Source organism: Triticum urartu, chromosome 3A, assembly GCF_056163025.1.
Source record: "Triticum urartu cultivar PI428250 chromosome 3A, HENAU_Tu73, whole genome shotgun sequence".
Lineage (NCBI taxonomy): Eukaryota > Viridiplantae > Streptophyta > Magnoliopsida > Poales > Poaceae > Triticum > Triticum urartu.
This window is the reverse complement of record NC_141875.1, coordinates 90,029,197-90,044,406: the sequence shown is the minus strand read 5'-3', so window position 1 is coordinate 90,044,406 and position 15,210 is coordinate 90,029,197. Positions and strand designations below refer to the sequence as shown.

At 41.8% G+C, this 15,210-nt stretch overlaps 1 protein-coding gene across 1 annotated transcript; it reads right to left on the bottom strand.

The window, feature by feature from the left end:
- Positions 1-11,904: 11,904 nt before the first annotated feature.
- On the bottom strand, positions 11,905-14,379 carry LOC147978717 (uncharacterized). The gene is made up of 6 exons (XM_087514861.1): positions 14,148-14,379; positions 13,736-13,974; positions 13,391-13,466; positions 13,127-13,179; positions 12,627-12,688; positions 11,905-11,947 (listed from the first exon to the last, which is right to left on the bottom strand). Exons 1-6 carry the CDS (start codon positions 14,377-14,379, stop codon positions 11,905-11,907), a joined length of 705 nt encoding a protein of 234 aa, XP_087370987.1.
- Between the last annotated feature and the right edge of the window lie 831 nt (positions 14,380-15,210).

Here is a 15,210-nt window from a genome sequence, read left to right as displayed (position 1 = left end):
TGTATGTCAAGTACCTCATAATTTACAACCAAGAATCTATAACCAATGCTATGAAAAGCATGTCCCAGGAAAACACAATCCACGGTCTTTGGTCCTGGCTTACGCTTCTTTGGAATTGGCACATTGACTTTCGCCAAACAACCCCAGGTTCGTAGATAAGAGAGTTTTAATCTTTTCTTCTCCCATTCCTTGAATGGAGTTATCTCTTTATTCTTTGTGGGAACTCGGTTTAGGACATGACATATGCAGTCAATATCGCCTCCCCCCACCATGCCTTGGAGAGACCCGACGTGTCTAACATGGCGTTAACTAAATCAGTTAGAGTACAGTTCTTTCTTTCGGCTACCCCATTTGACTGAGGTGAATAGGGAGGCTTCCTCTCATGGATTATACCATGTTCCGCACAAAAAGCATCAAATTCATTGGAAAAATACTCTCCACCACGGTCGGACCTAAGCCTCTTGATTTTCTGATCAAGTTGGTTTTCCACTTCAGCTTTATAGATCTTCAAAAAGTTCAAAGCTTCATCCTTAGATTTCAGAAAGATACACATGGCGGTATCTTCTAGTGGAGTCATCAATTAACGTCATGAAATATTTCTTTCCACCTTTTGTAAAAACACCATTCATTTCACATAGATCTGAATGTATGAGTTCTAGTGGTGCAAGATTTCTCGTTTCCGCAGTCGTGTGAGACTTACGAGGTTGCTTAGCTTGCACACAAACTTTACACTTAGATCCCTTGACAGTGGTGAAACTAGGGATTTAGTTCAATTTGGCTAGTCGCGACATGCAACCAAAGTTAACATGACAAACACGTGAATGCCACACATTTGATTCACTATTGTTGTAAATATGATTAAGATGGTCTCTCTCAAGCAACCCTGCAACCAAATAATAAAGAGTCTCTTGTGTCCCCAAACACACCCAATACAGTGGTAGATTGTATAGGTGCACTAGTTCAGCGAAGAGATGGTGATACAAGTGGCATATGGATAATAGATAAAGGTATTGGATCATAAAACTATCCCTCAACAATACTAACATAATTGGATCATAAAACTATCCCTCAACATGCAACAAAGAGTCACTCCAAAGTCACTAATAGTAGAGAACGAACGAAGAGATTTTGGTAGGGTACGAAACCACCTCAAAGTTATTCTTTCCAATCAATCCGTTGGGCTATTCCTATAAGTATCACAAACAGCCCTAGAGTTCGTACTAGAATAACACCTTAAGACACAAATCAACCAAAACCCTAATGTCACCTAGATACTCCAATGTCACCTCAAGTATCCGTGGGTATGATCATACGATATGCGTCACACAATCTCAGATTCATCTATTCAACCAACACATAGAACCTCAAAGAGTGCCCCAACGTTTCTACCGGAGAATCACGACGAAAACGTGTGCCAACCCCTATGCATAGGTTCATGGGCGGAACCCGCAAGTTGATCACCAAAACATACATCAAGTGAATCACGTGGCATCCCATTGTCACCACAGATACGCACAACAAGACATACATCAAGTGTTCTCAAATCTTTAAAGACTGAATCCGATAAGATAACTCCAAAGGGGAAACTCTATTTATTACAAGAGAGAAGAGGGGGAGGAGAAACATAAGATCCAACTATAATAGCAAAGCTCGCGATACATCAAGATCGTGCCAAATCAAGAACACAAGAGAGAGATCAAACACATAGCTACTGGTACATACCCTCAGCCCCGAGGGTGAACTACTCCCTCCTCGTCATGGAGAGCGCCGGGATGATGAAGATGGCCACCGGAGAAGGATTGCCCCCTCCGGCGGGGTGCCGGAACGGGTCTAGATTGGCTTTCGGTGGCTACAGAGGCTTGCGGCGGCGGAACTCCTAATCTAATCTCCTTTTCTGGAAGTTTTACGATACGTAGGTATATATGGGTGCAAGGGGTACGTCGGTGGAGCTTCGAGGGCCCCACGAGGCAGGGGGCGCGCCCTAGGGGGGTGGACGCGCCCCCGCCCTCGTGGCCAGCTCCCGTATCTTCTGACGTAGAGTCCAAGTCTTTCTGGTGGCTTTATTTCCAAAAATAACTTCTCCAGTTGATTTCGTTCCGTTTTGACTCCGTTTGATATTCCTTTTCTTCTAAACACTAAAATAGGCATAAAACAGCAAATCTGGGATGGGCCTCCGGTTAGTAGGCTAGTCCCAAAAATAATATAAAATTGAATAATAAAGCCCAATATTTCCCAAAACAGTAGATAATATAGCATGGAGCAATCAAAAATTATAGATACGTTGGAGACGTATCAAGCATCCCCAAGCTTAATTCCTGCTCGTCCTCGAGTAGGTAAATGATAAAAAAGAATTCTTGATGCGGAGTGCTACTTGGCATAATTTCAATGTGATTCTTCTTAATTGTGGTATGAATATTCAGATCCATAAGATTCAAGAAAAAGTTCATATTGACATAAAAATAATAATACTTCAAGCATACTAACAAAGCAATTATGTCTTTTCAAAATAACATGGCTAAAGAAAGTTATCCGTACCAAATCATATAGTCTGGCTATGCTCTATCTTCACCACACAAAATATTTAAATCATGCACAACCCCGATGACAAGCCAAGCAATTGTTTCATACTTTTGATGTTCTCAAACTTTTTCAATCTTCACGCAATACATGAGCGTGAGCCATGGACATTGCACTATAGGTGGAATAGAATGGTGGTTGTGGAGAAGACAAAAGGAGAAGATAGTCTCACATCAACTAGGCGTATCAACGAGCTATGGAGATGCCCATCATTAGATATCAATGTGAGTGAGTAGGGATTGCCATGCAACGGATGCACTAGAGCTATAAGTGTATGAAAGCTCAAAAAGAAACTAAGTGGGTGTGCATCCAACTTGCTTGCTCACGAAGACCTAGGGCATTTTGAGGAAGCCCATCATTGGAATATACAAGCCAAGTTCTATAATGAAAGATTCCCACTAATATATGAAAGTGACAACATAGGAGACTCTCTATCATGAAGATCATGTTGCTACTTTGAAGCACAAGTGTGGTAAAAGGATAGTAGCATTGCTCCCTCTCTCTCTTTCTCTCAATTTTTTTATTTTTTTATTTTTTTATTTTTTTATTTTTTATTTGGGCCTTTCTCTTTTTTATGGCCTCTTTTTTTTCATTTTTTTATTTGGGCTTCTTTGGCATCTTTTATTATTATTTTCGTTCAGAGTCTCATCCCGACTTGTGGGGGAATCATAGTCTCCATCATCCTTTCCTCACTGGGACAATGCTCTAATAATGATGATCATCACACTTTTATTTTCTTACAACTCAAGAATTACAACTCGATACTTAGAACAAGATATGACTCTATATGAATGCCTCCGGCGGTGTACCGGGATATGCAATAAACCAAGAGTGACATGTATGAAAGAATTATGAACGGTGGCTTTGCCACAAAGACAATGTCAACTACATGATCATGCAAAGCAAAATGACAATGATGAAGCGTGTCATAATAAACGGAACGGTGGAAAGTTGCATGGCAATATATCTCGGAATGGCTATGGAAATGCCATAATAGGTAGGTATGGTAGCTGTTTTGAGGAAGTATATGGTGGGTGTATGATACCGACGAAAGGTGCGCGACATTAGAGAGGCTAGCAATGGTGGAAGGGTGAGAGTGCGTATGATCCATGGACTCAACATTAGTCATAAATAACTCATATACTTATTGCAAAAATCTACAAGTTATCAAAGCAAAGTATTACGCGCATGCTCCTAGGGGGATAGATTGGTAGGAAAAGACCATCGCTCGTCCCCGACCGCCACTCATAAGGAAGACAATCAATAAATAAATCATGCTCCGACTTCATCACATAACGGTTCACCATACGTGCATGCTACGGGAATCACAAACTTCAACACAAGTATTTCTCAAATTCATAACCACTCAACTAGCATGACTCTAATATCACCATCTCCATATCTCAAAACAATTATCAACTATCAAACTTCTCATAGTATTCAACACACTCATAAGAGAATTTTATTATTCTTGAATACCTAGCATATTAGGATTTTAAGCAAATTACCATGCTATTTAAGACTCTCAAAATAAGTGAAGCATGAGAGTTCATCTATTTCTTCAAAATAAAACTACCACCATGCTCTAAAAGATATAAGTGAAGCACTAGAGCAAATGACAAACTACTCCGAAAGATATAAGTGAAGATCAATGAGTAGTCGAATAATTATGCAACTATGTGAAGACTCTCTAACATTTAATAATTTCAGATCTTGGTATTCTATTCAAACAGCAAGAAAAGCAAAATAAAATGACATTCTAAGAATGGCAAACATCATGTGAAGAAGCAAAAACTTAGGATCAACCAAAACTAACCGATAGTTGTTGAAGAAGAAAGGTGGGATGCCAACCGGGGCATCCCCAAGCTTAGACGCTTGAGACTTCTTGAAATATTATCTTGGGGTGCCTTGGGCATCCCCAATCTTGAGCTTTTGTGTCTCCTTAATTCCTCTCATATCACGGTCTCCCTAAATCTCAAAAGCCTCATCCACACAAAACTCAACAAAGACTCGTGAGATAAGTTAGTATAAACCATTGCCAAAACCTTATAATATTCTACTGTAGAAAATCACTAAAATTATTATTCAACATTGCATACTAAATTCCTCTGCATATTTAATAGTCCTATCCTCAAATAGAATCATTAAAGAAGCAAAGATATGCAAACATAACAGCAATCTGCCTAAACAGGATAGTCTGCAAAGAATGCTGCAACATCCATACTTCCCTAGCTCCAAAAATTATGAAAGAAAAATCCCACTGTATTAAATTTATCAGAGCTTAATATGAAAAATGTTTCAACATTTTATCACATTCTGAATTTTCTAGGGAATTATTGCAACAGCGGTAAACTTTCTGTTTTCAAACAGCAACATGTATACTTGTAACATAGGCATAGTGGAGGCTATCAATGCCACTTTTATTGAAATAAAATATGCAAAACATTGTTCTAAATAACAGCAAACAAATCCTAACAAAATAAATTGACGCTCCAAGAAAAACACATATCATGTGGCGAATAAAAATATAGCTCCAAGTAAAGTTACCGATGAACGAAGACGAAAGAGGGGATGCCTTCCGGGGCATCCCCAAACTTAGGCTCTTGGCTATCCTTGAATATTACCTTGGGGTGCCTTGGGAAACCCCAAGCTTAGGATCTTGCCACTCCTTATTCCATAGTCCATCGAATCCTTACCCAAAACTTGAAAACTTCACAACACAAAACTTAAAGTAGAAAACTCGCGAGCTCCGTTAGCGAAAGAAAACAAAAGACCACTTCAAGGTACTGTAATGAACTCATTCTTTATTTATACGGGTGTTATAACTACTGTATTCCAACTTCTCTATGGTTTATAAACTATTTTACTAGCCATAGATTCATCAAAATAAGCAAACAACACACGAAAAACAGAATCTTTCAAAACACAGAACAGTCTGTAGTAATCTGGATCAAACGTATACTTCTGGAACTCATAAAATTCTCAAATAAATTTCTGGACCTGAGGAATTTATCTATTAATCATCTGCAAATATAATTAACTAAATATCGATCTCCAAATAAAAATGGCAGCAATTCTCGTGAGCGCTAAAGTTTCTGTTTTTGACAGCATGATCAACAAGACTTTCCGCAAGTCTTCCCAAAGGTTCTACTTGGCACAAACACTAATTAAACACATAAAACCACATATAAACAGAGGCTAGATGAATTATTTATTACTAAACAGGAACAAAAAGCAAGGAACAAAAATAAAATTGGGTTGCCTCCCAACAAGCGCTATCGTTTAACGCCTCTGGCTAGGCATGATGATTTCAATGATGCTCACATAAAAATAAGAATTGAAACATAACAAGAGCATCATGAAGCATATGACAAGCACATTTAAGTCTAACCTTCTTCCTATGCATAGGGATTTTGTGAGCAAACAATTGTGGGAACAAGAATCAACTTGCATAGGAAGGTAAAACAAGCATAGCTTCACAACTTTAAGCACATAGAGAGGAAACTTGATATTATTGCAATTCCTACAAGCATATATTCCTCCCTCATAATAATTTGCAGTAGCATAATGAATGAATTCAACAATATAACCAGCACCTAAAGTATTCTTTTCATGATCTACTAGTATAGAAATCTTATTACTCTCCACATAAGCAGAATTCTTCTCATTCGGAATAGTGGGAGTATCATAAGAGACTTCAATACTATTAATTGTTTCCACATTAAAAGAGTAGTGTTCAGAAAATAGGTAACCATAATCATGACAAGTTTTATAAATATAATGAGTACTTTTATAGCATGAGTATCATCATAATAATCATCATAGGTAGGAGGCATGCTATCATCATTATAAATTTGCATATCAAAACTTGGGAGACTAAAAATATCATCTTCATTAATCATAGCTTCCCCAGGCTTGGGACAAACATTAGTTGCAGCAAATATATTCTCAAAAACATCATCTTCATCAAACATAGCATCCCTAAGCTTGGGCCTTTTCATATCATAAGCATAATCACTCTCATAATTAATAGTATGGATAGCACCAATAGTATAGCAATTATAATATTCTTCCAAGCAAGTGCCAAAAAGATTTTCAAGATCATAAGAAGTGTCATTATCTTCCCAATCATAATCATCACAACAAGCAATAGGCATAACGAGATCATTATCAAGTGTATCATTTTCATGAGGCACAGCAATAATAGGAGCAGCTTTATTTGGCAGAGATACCTTTTTACCTCTCTTCCTTTTTCTTTTATTCTTCTTCACCACATCATGTGTGGGTTCAATCCTCTTTTTGGAGCTCCTTATTAATGAGATTGGTTGAAAAGAGGGCTCCTCTTCGTTACCTGATTCATCATTTAAGACTCAATCCGATAAGATAACTCCAAAGGGGAAACTCAATTTATTACAAGAGAGAAGAGGGGGAGGAGAAACATAAGATCCAACTATAATAGCAAAGCTCGCGATACATCAAGATCGTGCCAAATCAAGAACACGAGAGAGAGAGAGATCGAACACATAGCTACTGGTACATACCCTCAGCCCCGAGGGTGAACTACTCCCTCCTCGTCATGGAGAGCATCGGGATGATGAAGATGGCCACCGGAGAAGGATTGCCCCCTCCGACAGGGTGCCGGAATAGGTCTAGATTGGCTTTCGGTGCAAGGGGGTACGTCGGTGGAGCTTCGGGGGCCCCACGAGGCAGGGGGGCGCGCCCTAGGGGGTGGGCGCGCCCCCCACCCTCGTGGCCAGCTCCCGTATCTTCTGGCGTAGAGTCCAAGTCTATCTGGTGGCTTTCCTTCCAAAAATAACTTCTCCGGTTGATTTCATTCTGTTTCGACTCCGTTTGATATTCCTTTTCTTCGAAACACTAAAATAGGCATAAAACAGCAAATCTGGGCTAGGCCTCCGGTTAGTAGGTTAGTCCCAAAAATAATATAAAAGTGGATAATAAAGCCCAATATTGCCCAAAACAGTAGATAATATAGCATGGAGCAATCAAAAATTATAGATACGTTGGAGATGTATCAGTCATACTCCGAGACCTTTCATGAGTTTACTAGAGAGAACCCTACTCTCATAGATTGCGATGTTTGAAATCAGACTCATATAGGTGTGTTCTTCAAAAGATGTTCTGCAGGACAACATCTCTGCTTAAATGAGCCACTTAGAACACATGAAGATATACATCAACCTGCCATGCAAATTTAGGAGAGTATTGCATCTTCATGGAGTGATGTTAATAGTAAGGATACTCTCCTCTAAGTTGATCAACAGCTTGTCTTCCACATCTAATTCACGGGATCTCGATCACAAAGAATGGGTTACCACTGTGAACAACTCATATTGTGGGTCTCATACCCATCTCCCTCGATGCATTATCTATCACATTATGTGATAAACCCTTAGTAAATGGATCTGCCAGATTTTTAGACGTTTGGATATAATCCAATGCAATAACTCCAGAGTTTCTCATTTTCCTGATAGACTTTATCCTTCTTAACGTGTCTTTATGACTTCATGTTATCCTTTGAGCTGCTCACTTTCGTTATCACAGTTTGATTGTCGCGGTTCATAAGGATACCCGGTATAGGTTTCTCAACAATCGGCAAGTCATTCAAGAGCCAACGAAGCCAATCTGCTTCGACCGTAGCTGTATCTAGTGCTGTGAGTTCTACTTCCATTGTTGACCTCGTTAAGATGGTCTGCTTGCAAGACTTCCAAGAAACAGCGCCACCTCCATGAGTGAATACATATCCGCTCGTGGCCTTTATCTCATCAGCATCTGAGATCCAGTTTGAGTCACTATACCCTTCAAGCACCTTTGGTTGCCCAGTGTAGTGAATTCCATAATTAGCTGTGCCTTTCAAATAATGCAGAACTCTTTCTTGAGGTCTCGAATGCACATCTCCTGGTTTTGAGACAAACCAACTCAGTTTGCTAACACCAGAAGAAATGTCAGGTCTTGTAGCACTGGCTAAGAACATAAGCAAGCCAATAATCCGAGAATATTTCAATTGATCTCTAGCAATTCTTTGATTCTTTCGAAGCAGCACGCTAGCATCATATGGTGTTGGAGAAGGCTTGCAGTCGCTATAGCCAAAGAGTCTCAAGATCTTTTCCACATAGTGAGATTGAACCAATGTAATCCCACCATCATCGTCTCTCAACAACTAGATGTTTTGAATGACATCAGCCACTCCTAAATCCTTCATCTCAAAACAATGAGATAGGAAATCCTTGACCTCCTTAATAACATTCAGATTTGTTCCGAAAATCAATATGTCATCAACATACAGGAAAATGATAACTCCCTCGCCCCGACCATTGCGATAGTACACACATTTGTCAGCTTCGTTTACAACAAAGCCTGCAGCTGTTAAAGTTCTTTTAAACTTCTCATGCCACTGTCTGGGTGCTTTCTTGAGTCCATACAAAGATTTCGAGAACTTTCACACTTTTCCTTCCTGACCATCTAGTACAAACCCATGTCGTTGTTCCATATAAATTTCCTCATCCAACTCTCCATTTAGGAAAGTAGTCTTAACATCCATTTGATGAACGAGAAGACCATGTGAGGCAGCTAGTGAAAGTAGAACTCGAATAGTGGTCAGTCGAGCCACAGGTGAGTAAGTATCAAAGAAGTCTTCACCTTCCTTTTGGGTATAACCCTTAGCCACGAGCCGAGCCTTGTACTTTTCAATAGTACCATCAGGCCTAACCTTCTTCTTGAATACCCATTTACATCCTATAGGTTTGCACCCATAAGGACGATCAGTTATCTCCCAAGTTTCATTCGCCAAGATGGAATCCATCTCGCTACGAACCGCTTCCTTCCAGTAGTCAGCATCTTCAGATGCATAGGCCTTTGAAATAGAACTAGGAGTGTTATCTATGAGATACACAAGAAAATCATCACCAAAAGACTTTGCAGTCCTTTCTCTCTTGCTCCTAATAGGAACTTCATTTTTCTCCTCCTCAAGATTTTCAAAGTGTTCCATCAAAATGGCAGGTTCAGTAATTGTAACTGGTTCCTGATTCGATGAACTAGGCATCTCCTGATTAGATGAGGTAGCCATATCCTTCATGGGAAAGATATCTTCAAAGAAAATCGCATCATTTGACTCCATGATCGTACCGACATCTAACACAAAGAGCAAGAACATGTACGGGACAACAGTAGCAGAAGCACTGGACTTGGGGTCGACATCCTCTCCAGGCATGTCGTCGATGAGGTTGTCGACGTTGGGGAAGAAGCCGTCGTCGGGGAAGTAGTCGTCGGAGTCCGTGATGAAGAAGTCAGTAGTCGCGCGGAGCACTCCCCATAAACCTTATCACCCTTCTCCCATACAGGACTCAAAGAGGTGTAGTTTCAGAGGCCTACTGTCCCGAGCTGCGGTGCATGCCGCAAGCCGGGATGGGGAAGATCGTAGCAGTAGCTCAGTGGTCAGGAACCTGGAGGAGCGACCTCCCTTTTATAGGAGCAACTGGAGGAGGGAGATGAAACGTACAGACTTCAGCTGAAGAGGCTAGCCGTTTGGATTCAGTGTCCACTACAGAAAAATGCTTCAGCTCCCGCATGACCTTTCGTATACCCTCATTGATACGCCCATTTTGCATCATGCTTCTATATCGATATTTATTGCATTATGGGTTGTTATTACATATTATGTAACAATACTTATGCCTATTCTCTCTTATTTTACAAGGTTTACATGAAGAGGGGGATGCCGGCAGCTGGAATTGTGGGCTGTAAAAGGAGCAAATATTAGAGACCTATTCTGCACATCTCCAAAAGTCCTGAAACTCCAAGGGAGCACTTTTCAAAATATATAAAAAATATTGGGCACAAGAAGTACCAGAGGGGGCCACCCACCAGCCACGAGGGTGGGGGGCGCGCCCTACCCCCTGGGCGCGCCCCTGCCTCGTGGGCCCCCTAGTGGCCCTCCGATGCCCATCTTTGGCTATATGGAATCTTTCGCCGAGGAAAAAAATCATAAGCCAGCTTTCGGGAAGAAACTCTGCCTCCACGAGGCGGAACCAATCTAGGGCTCCGGCAGAGCTGTTCTGCCGGGGAAAGTTCCCTTTGGGAGTGGGAAATCATCGCCATCATCACCAATGATCCTCTCATCGGGGGGGGGGGGGGGTCAATCTCCATCAACATCTTCACCAGCACCATCTCATCTGAAACCCTAGTTCATCTCTTGTATCCAATCTTTGCATCCAACCCTCAAATTGGTACCTGTGGGATGCTAGTAGTGTTGATTACTCCTTGTAGTTGATGCTAGTTGGTTTAATTGGTGGAAGATCATATGTTTGGATCCATTATGCATATTAATACCCCTCTGATTATGAACATGAATTTGGTTTGTGAGTAGTTACGTTTGTTCCTGAGGACATGAGAGAAGTCTTACTATTAGTAGTCATGTGAATTTGGTATTCGTTCGATATTTTGATGAGATGTATGTTGTCATCTGTCCATGTCAAAACCGGTGGATCTCGGGTAGGGCGTCCCGAACTGTGCGTCTAGGCCGGGTGGTAACAGGAGGCAGGGAACACTTTGTTTTACCCAGGTTCGGGCCCTCTCGATGGAGGTAATACCCTACTCCTGCTTGATTAATATTGATGATATGAGTAGTACAAGAGTAGATCTACCACGAGATCAAGGAGGCTGAACCCTAGAAGCTAGCCTATGGTATGATTGTTGTGTATGGAGTTGATTGCCTACGGACTACAACCCTCCGGTTTATATAGACACCGGATAGGGTTAGGGTTACACAGAGTCGGTTACAATAGTAGGAGATCTTGAATATCCGCATCGCCAAGCTTGCCTTCCACGCCAAGGAAAGTCCCATCCGGACACGGGACGAAGTCTTCAATCTTGTATCTTCATAGTCCAGGCACTACTAGGAAAAGGCCTACTAGTGGCGCACCGGTTTTGCCTACTAATGGCGCACTACTGGTGCGCCACTAGTACCACGCCACTAGTATTATATACTAATGGCACACCATGTGGTGCGCCATTAGTATACCATTCGGTGCTCCACTGGTATTCCCTCCAGGTGCGCCACTAATAACCTTATAGGTGCGCCACTAGTGATAAAGGAAGGTGCGCCACTAATAAGGGCTTAAATGCGCCACTAGTAATGTATTTGGAAAACAAAAAAAATCTAAATTTACAGAAAACAACCTATAAGGAAAAAGAAATTAAAAACAAAAAATGAAATAGAATCATAATTTTTATTATAGTAAGAATATTACAATGTCTTTACAAGTTTCCAATAAAAGGAAAATTGCAAGGAAATAAAAGAAAATCCTAAAACTAATCTTCTAGTAATCTTTTCTTCTTTTTCATCACTTTATCCCTGCAAAATGTAACAAAATAAACAGAAAGACAAACAAACTATTTATAACATGTCAATATTGTCATTTTTTATGCAAAACTAGATATGAGCATATATTTCCAGAATTACATGGTGTGAATATTGTATGAGTAAGATTATAATGGAAATGAATTTTGATAGGAGCCCACTTTCGACGAGTATTTATCTGATAGAGCTAAATAATCAGGGTATTTATCTGCTTCTTACTATACACATGAATACAAGGAGTACATGGGTCTCTATTACTACTTCATGTCTACATCAGTGCTTGTCTACAGGAGTAATATGAACATCATTCTACATGGGTCTCTGAACATCTTCTTACAAAGTTGGCTACAAAACAGATCAAGACAATGCAAGAATACTTCTGAGTACACTGCTGATATGCTCCAGCTAAATGAGTACACACGTACAGTGCAAATGAGTACTCCTGCTGCTTAATGATGCATCTTAATTAACAGAAAATGTTTCAATTAATTTAAATTAAAGTAATAGTCATGCTGCTTAATGATGCATCTTATACAGGCAAAACTACTCCTGCTGCTACTTAATGATGCATCTTATACAGGCAAAACTACTCCACTTAATGATGCATCTTAAACAGGCAAATGAGTAGAAAAATATCAGTTAATTTAAATTAACTGAAAAGGTTTCAGTTAACCTCTTGACTGCCACAAACTGTCCATCAGCAAGTTGTCCTTTGTACACCTCAGCATGCCGTCCCTTTTCGATCAAATTATCTATAGAAACATTGTACATTCAGTTTTCAAGCAAAAATGTTTAGAGATAATTAAGATACAGAAAACTATGGCTGGTAATGCTTCATTAACCTAAGAAACTAATTCTTGCTTTGACAGTAAACAGACAACAATTGACAGTAGGGAGTAAACAAGTTTTAAGTGTATGATGCATCTTAATTTCTCATAATTTTGAAGAAAGCATCAATGCTAACAGTAGGGAGTAAATCAGTTAAGAAATGTTTCAGTGTATGATCATGATAATGTACACTACTGAACAAGAGCAGTACACTACTGAACAAGAAGAGAAGAGAAGACAAGAGAATAGAGAAGAGAAGAACACTAAATTCCTACACTACTAAACAAGAGCTGTACACTACTGTTGCACTTGCTACTCTAGAATTTGGAAGCAATACTCCAATACCGCGGTATTGGAAGCAATACTGCAGTAGTTCAAGCAGTACTTCAGTGGAGTAGCTGCACAGAATTAACATTAAGCATAAGATACACTAAGAATTTTTAGTGGAGCAGCTGCATAGAATTAACAAAATTAAGAGAGCATCAGGAAGTTAACAAGCTACTGAAAAAACACTGCAACTAATACAATACTGCAAAATTACATAATTTGCAAAATTTTGTAAACTGAAGTTTTTGCGAAGGAAACAAAATTTTATAGCTTCAGGCCTACAGAATAGCTTCAGGCTGGAGCACAGAGCACTACAGTTGTTAGTAAGACTTCTTGTAGCTTTAGGCTGGTTGGAGTACTACAGCAGCAAACATTTCATGGTTAGATTACTCTGTTTGCAGTAGCCAAACATTCAGATATCTACAGTAGCTTCAGGCTGGTTGCCTGACTAAATAGTCATCCTCTCGTGAGGATTCTGGAGCAAAAGAGCTGCTGCTTAGGTAGTGGGAGTAGCTGATACTACCCTAAATTACTCTTTGCAATTTTGGACTGAATGTGTTGAGATCTTTAGCTACTGTCAGCAGAGTTACAGAGTAGTGATTGACGGACGGGGTGTGATGGGCTCACCGAGGTAGAAGGCGGCGTACTCGACGTAGACCTCACCGCAGCGGTCGTAGGCATCGCCCAGGAGGCCCCAGCCGAGCTTGGCGTCGCCCTCCTGCTCGAGTTGCTCGTCCTGCCATTGGCGACGCCAGCCCGCCTCGGCCACCCGCACCCGCCGCCCCTACAGGTCCTCCACCAGCGCGGCCTGCCGCAGCTCGTACACCGCCTCCTCGGTCGCCATCCACGCCGCGTACCTTCTTCACCTTCCATTCCACTAAGAAATTAGTGGAAAAATTAGGGAGCAGAAGCTCAACAGAATGCACCAAATCGCCAAAATTCCATCCCAGGTACCTCCAAAAGCAGCAACCGGGAGTGAAGCTTCCGGCCTACACGCAACATCCCCCGCAACCCACAAGATAGGGGAGGAGGGAAGCACCTTGGCGGAGACTGCTTGGGAGCCGGGCTGGGCCAAAGGGAGCAGCCGCCACAGGGACCCTCCGCCGCGGCGGGGCGGCGCCGTCGAGGCGGGAGATGGCAGGCGGAGCCTGGATGAGCCCTCCATCGGCAGGCAAGCGCTCCGGTTGGTGGGGAATTTTCACCTCGCCTCCGTCGCCAGTGGGGGTGGAGGAGAAGAAGAGGGAGGCGGAGCTCCTTGGATTGCTCGTCATGGAAGGTGGCTCGCCGTGGTCGGGAGGGAGAGGAAGAGGCGGGCGGCCGGGGCTTCCCGATCTAGATCGAAGTCGAGGAAGGTGGGTGGATGTGTCAGGAGGAAGGGGAGGGGAGAGAACGTGACGAGAGGGAGGGGATAAGGGGTGATAGCAATGGCGCACTAGTAGGGGTGTGCCATTCGTATAGATAGCAATGGCGCATCTCTTACTGGTGCACCAGTACTAGTTAAAACTAGTAATGGCGCACTATCCCCTGATGCGCCATTAGTATTTTTGAAAAAAAAAAAAATTTTACTAGTGGCGCATCGTGGATGTGGTGCGCCATTAGTATATAGTAGTGGTGCACCACATGTGTGGTGCGCCATTAGTGTCCATATTATCTATAGCCCTTTTCCTAGTAGTGAGGAGTCCGGCCGAAGGTATCTGTCCGGCTACCCGAGAGGTCACCGTCGGCGCAACAGCCGAATAGGCGGTCATGAGGAAACCACCTAGCCGGAGGGTTTGGCCGACAGCCAAGGCTCCCTTAGCAACAGCACCGTCTTTAAAGACGGGAGAAGGCATCCTTCCTGATCGTGACGGCACAGAGGAACTCTCAATGAAAGCACCAATGTCGGTGTCAAAACCGGCGGATCTCGGGTAGGGGGTCCCGAACTGTGCGTCTAGGCCGGATGGTAACAGGAGGCAGGGAACACTTTGTTTTACCCAGGTTCGGGCCCTCTCGATGGAGGTAATACCCTACTCCTGCTTGATTAATATTGATGATATGGGTAGTACAAGAGTAGATCTACCACGAGATCAAGGAGGCTAAACCCTAGAAGCTAGCCTATGGTA

What these genes read in the sequence shown, in the direction of transcription:
- LOC147978717 (XM_087514861.1), bottom strand. Translation starts at nt 14,379, where the DNA reads ATGACGAGCAATCCAAGGAGCTCCGCCTCCCTCTTCTTCTCCTCCACC. An exon ending in CCCAAGCAGTCTCCGCCAAG is followed by an intron (nt 13,975 to 14,147) that starts GTGCTTCCCTCC and finishes GTGGAATGGAAG; the next exon opens with GTGAAGAAGGTACGCGGCGT. An exon ending in CTCCAGCCTGAAGCTATTCT is followed by an intron (nt 13,180 to 13,390) that starts GTAGGCCTGAAG and finishes AATTCTGTGCAG; the next exon opens with CTACTCCACTGAAGTACTGC.